The sequence below is a fragment of the Bison bison genome, unplaced genomic scaffold (genome assembly GCF_000754665.1).
Source record: "Bison bison bison isolate TAMUID 2011002044 unplaced genomic scaffold, Bison_UMD1.0 scf7180017864361, whole genome shotgun sequence".
In the NCBI taxonomy this organism is placed as follows: Eukaryota; Metazoa; Chordata; class Mammalia; order Artiodactyla; family Bovidae; genus Bison; species Bison bison.
This window is the reverse complement of record NW_011494933.1, coordinates 1213551-1217168: the sequence shown is the minus strand read 5'-3', so window position 1 is coordinate 1217168 and position 3618 is coordinate 1213551. Positions and strand designations below refer to the sequence as shown.

At 37.6% G+C, this 3618-nt stretch overlaps 1 protein-coding gene across 1 annotated transcript; it reads left to right on the top strand.

The window, feature by feature from the left end:
• The first annotated feature begins 2945 nt into the window (after nt 1–2945).
• Nucleotides 2946–3380, top strand: LOC104999675 (60S ribosomal protein L39). The gene is made up of 2 exons (XM_010855235.1): nt 2946–3236; nt 3281–3380. The coding sequence occupies exon 1, from the start codon at nt 2991–2993 to the stop codon at nt 3144–3146; it is 156 nt and encodes a 51-aa protein (XP_010853537.1). The 5' UTR covers nt 2946–2990; the 3' UTR covers nt 3147–3236; nt 3281–3380.
• Nucleotides 3381–3618: the final 238 nt, after the last annotated feature.

The following is a 3618-nucleotide window of genomic DNA, read 5'->3' as shown; positions in this document are numbered from 1 at the left end:
CCATCACTTCATGGGAAATAGATGGGGAAACAGTGTCAGACTTTATTTTTGGGGGGCTCCAAAATCACTGTAGATGGTGACTGCAGCCATGAAATTAAAAGATTCTTACTCCTTGATAGGAAAGTTATGACCAACCTAGACAGCATATTAAAAAGCAGAGACATTACTTTCCCAACAAAGGTCCGTCTAGTCAAAGCTATGGTTTTTCCAGTAGTCATATATGGATGTGACAGTTGGACTATCAATAAAGCTGAGCACCGAAGAATTGATGCTTTTGAACTGTGGTGTTGGAGAAGACTCTTGAGAGTCCCTTGGACTGTAAGGAGATCCAACCAGTCCATTCTAAAGGAGGTCAGCCCTGGGTGTTCTTTGGAAGGAATGATGCTAAAGCTGAAACTCCAGTACTTTGGCCACCTCATGTGAAGAGTTGACTCATTGGAGAAGACTCTGATGCTGGGAGGGATTGGGGGCAAGAGGAGAAGGGGACGACAGAGGATGAGATGGCTGGATGGTATCACCGACTCGACGAACATGAGTTTGAGTGAACTCCGGGAGTCAGTGATGGACAGGGAGGCCTGGTGTGCTGCAATTCATGGGGTCGCAAAGAGTCGGACAGAAACGAGCGACTGAACTGAACTGAACTGATTGGCATGTTAAATGGAGACATCAATAGTTTGATAGAGAATCTGTCCATTGTTGATCTTTATTGGTACTAGATTCTCACGTGACTGATTCATAAGACAGAAAAAGTAAATAACCCTACAAGTTTTGTCAAAGTTTTAAGAGTCTATGAAATTTTGTTTCTAGGTATATAATTTGATATCCATCTCAAAATCAAACAAAATGAGGAACACTAATATAAAGTAATTGCCTACATGTGCAAAACACAGAGGTGGAACAAATACTAACATCTTTAAATGTGTTAGAATTTGTTTTTGAAATGCATCTTGTTGCTTTTAAACAAAATGTCAGCATGTGATTAAAAAGTTCTAAATGCAGTGTTTCAATCAAGCAGAAATAAATCATGAAGGACTTTAGGGGAAAATGTTATTTCATCCAATGTAACTAGAAATTAAACAAGTCTCAGCAGAGAAAACAAATATTGCAAGCTTGAGGTAGAAACTAAATCTCAGTGTACCCAAAGAAAATAAGCAAAATTAACATTTCCCCTCAGCAGTCCCTCTTGACAGATGGTCCTTTACTCTCATGCACAGAAAATCACTTCAAGGTTCAGGAAGATGATAGTAAGTCTCTAGATGAATTGTCAGATATCCATTATAACAGTAAATACAATTACTATTAAAGCATGGGGAATTATGAACACAAAAACATACAAAATCAAATAATAAAATACTAATGTATATTTATTTATATATATGTATCCTTTTAGTATACAAGTATGAGAACAATTAAAATAAAAATTTATGTTAGAATGACATGCCTATAGCTTACATTTTATTTAAATTTCCTTAATATATAAACATTGTTTATAACTAAAGGTGATATTTAATAATTTTCTAGAAATGTGTCTTTTTAATCAAACCTTCATTTAATAAAATATTCATTTCCTTTACAGAAAATTAAGTCTTTACCATCTTGATATTTTTGATGTATCTTCTGTGCCATGGTTTACAGAAGATTACAGTTTTTAATCACACCAAAGCTGCCTTTAATCCCTAATCCAGTAAACTTCTCTTTCTTGTTTATAGATTTCCTGCAACCCTTCATGTTGTCTAATATACCAGTCTTTAAAAAAAAAAAAAAAAAACTATCTTCCCTAGGAGTTCATCTTCTCCCTTGGATCTTTACATTATTATACTTTTCTCCTTACTTAGACCCTTAAACCAAAACCTGCTCTATAAGTGGAAACAGTCTTCCCAGATTCGCCTTCTCCCCTCAGATATTTTCTCTTACATATCTCCTCCTCTAGCTTTATCTACTACATTTATTGTGCCTGTGTGCTAAATTGCTGCAGTTGTGTCTGATTCTTTTCAACCCCATAGATTGTAGCCCTCCAGGCTCCTCTGTCCATGAAATTCTCCAGGCAAGGATACAGATATGGGTTGCCATGCCCTCCTCCAGGGGATCTTCTCAACCCAAGGACTGAACCCCTGCTTCTTATATCTTGCATTGGCAGGTGGGTTCTTTACCGCTAGCACCTCCGGGGAAGCTCACATTTATTGTAAGTGCTTACAAATTTGCATTTCCAGCCACAATCTCACTTTGGGGATCTAATGCTGAAGTTTTAATTTTCTGCCAGATCGTTCCATTTTATTATTCACCAGCACTCTGATTTTCTATCTATTAATACTTAACTAGTCTGAAATGTTGAAGAGCCATCTTCTCCACCACTCTCCTTAATGTCCAAAATCCAATTGGTCAAATATCACAGCCTTTACATTGTCCCCATCCTGGCCATTTCTACCCCCACAAAAACAGTGAAGATCTCTGTCATCCTCTCTCTACACCAGCAGTATTCAAAATGGCCTGAGTATATTCAAAAGAGTAATACATCAATCACTTGGGCATCTGTATTTCTATATTTATTAAAATCTTATAATACCTATAAATATTAATATACACAGTTTATAAACAAATAAACATATATGGTAGTACCTGCTCCAAATTTTTTAATGAAAGGAATATACAATCAAAAAAGTTTGGATACTTCTGAAAGAATATTTTAAAAGCCCCTTAGAAGGTAAAGAATCTGCCCAAAATGCAGAGTCAGGCACAACTGAGCGACTTCACTTTCACTTTTCATTTTCATGCATTGGAGAAGGAAATGGCAACCCACTCCAGTGTTCTTGCCTGCAGAATCCCAGGGACAGAGGAGCCTAGTGGGCTGCCGTCTATGGGGTCGCACAAAGTCGGACACGACTGAAGCAACTTAGCAGCAGCAGTAGCAGCCATTGCCTCCTCATTGAAACCCAACGTCAGCTCTTTTCTCTTCTCCGCCATCCTATGTGCGGTTGAGTTCTCTCCTCACCATGTCTTCTCACAAGACTTTCAGGATCAAGCGATTCCTGGCCAAGAAACAAAAGCAGAATCGTCCCATTCCTCAATGGATTCGAATGAAAACTGGCAATAAAATCAGGTACAACTCCAAGAGAAGACATTGGAGAAGAACCAAGCTGGGTCTATAAGAAGCAACCTGGGTCTATAAGAAGTGGTCTTAACATGTGTGGCACACATGTTAAGACCACTTTTTTAAGCAGCCAAATCACAATGAAAACATCACTACTGTAATGCTTGGCCCATGGTGTTATTTCCTCAAAACATCACTACTGTAATGCTTGGCCCATGATGTTATTTCCTCACTATCAGTCTGAGACCCAGTAATAAATATAAAACGTTGGAATTGTTAAAAAAAAAAAAAAGAAACCCAACGTCAGGATCATGGCACTCAAGGTCAATCACGTGCTGATCAGACCCCTTCTCCAAACAAACACACGTAAACACACATTATTTTTCCAGCCATAATTTTTATTCCTATTTTCATAATCTCATCATTCCAATGAAATTAAACCATCTATCATTATCTAAAATATACCAGTGACTCTATAGTTCTCTGAATGTATAAACCTAATAAATGCCAGGCCTTCGTGCAAAGAGCTA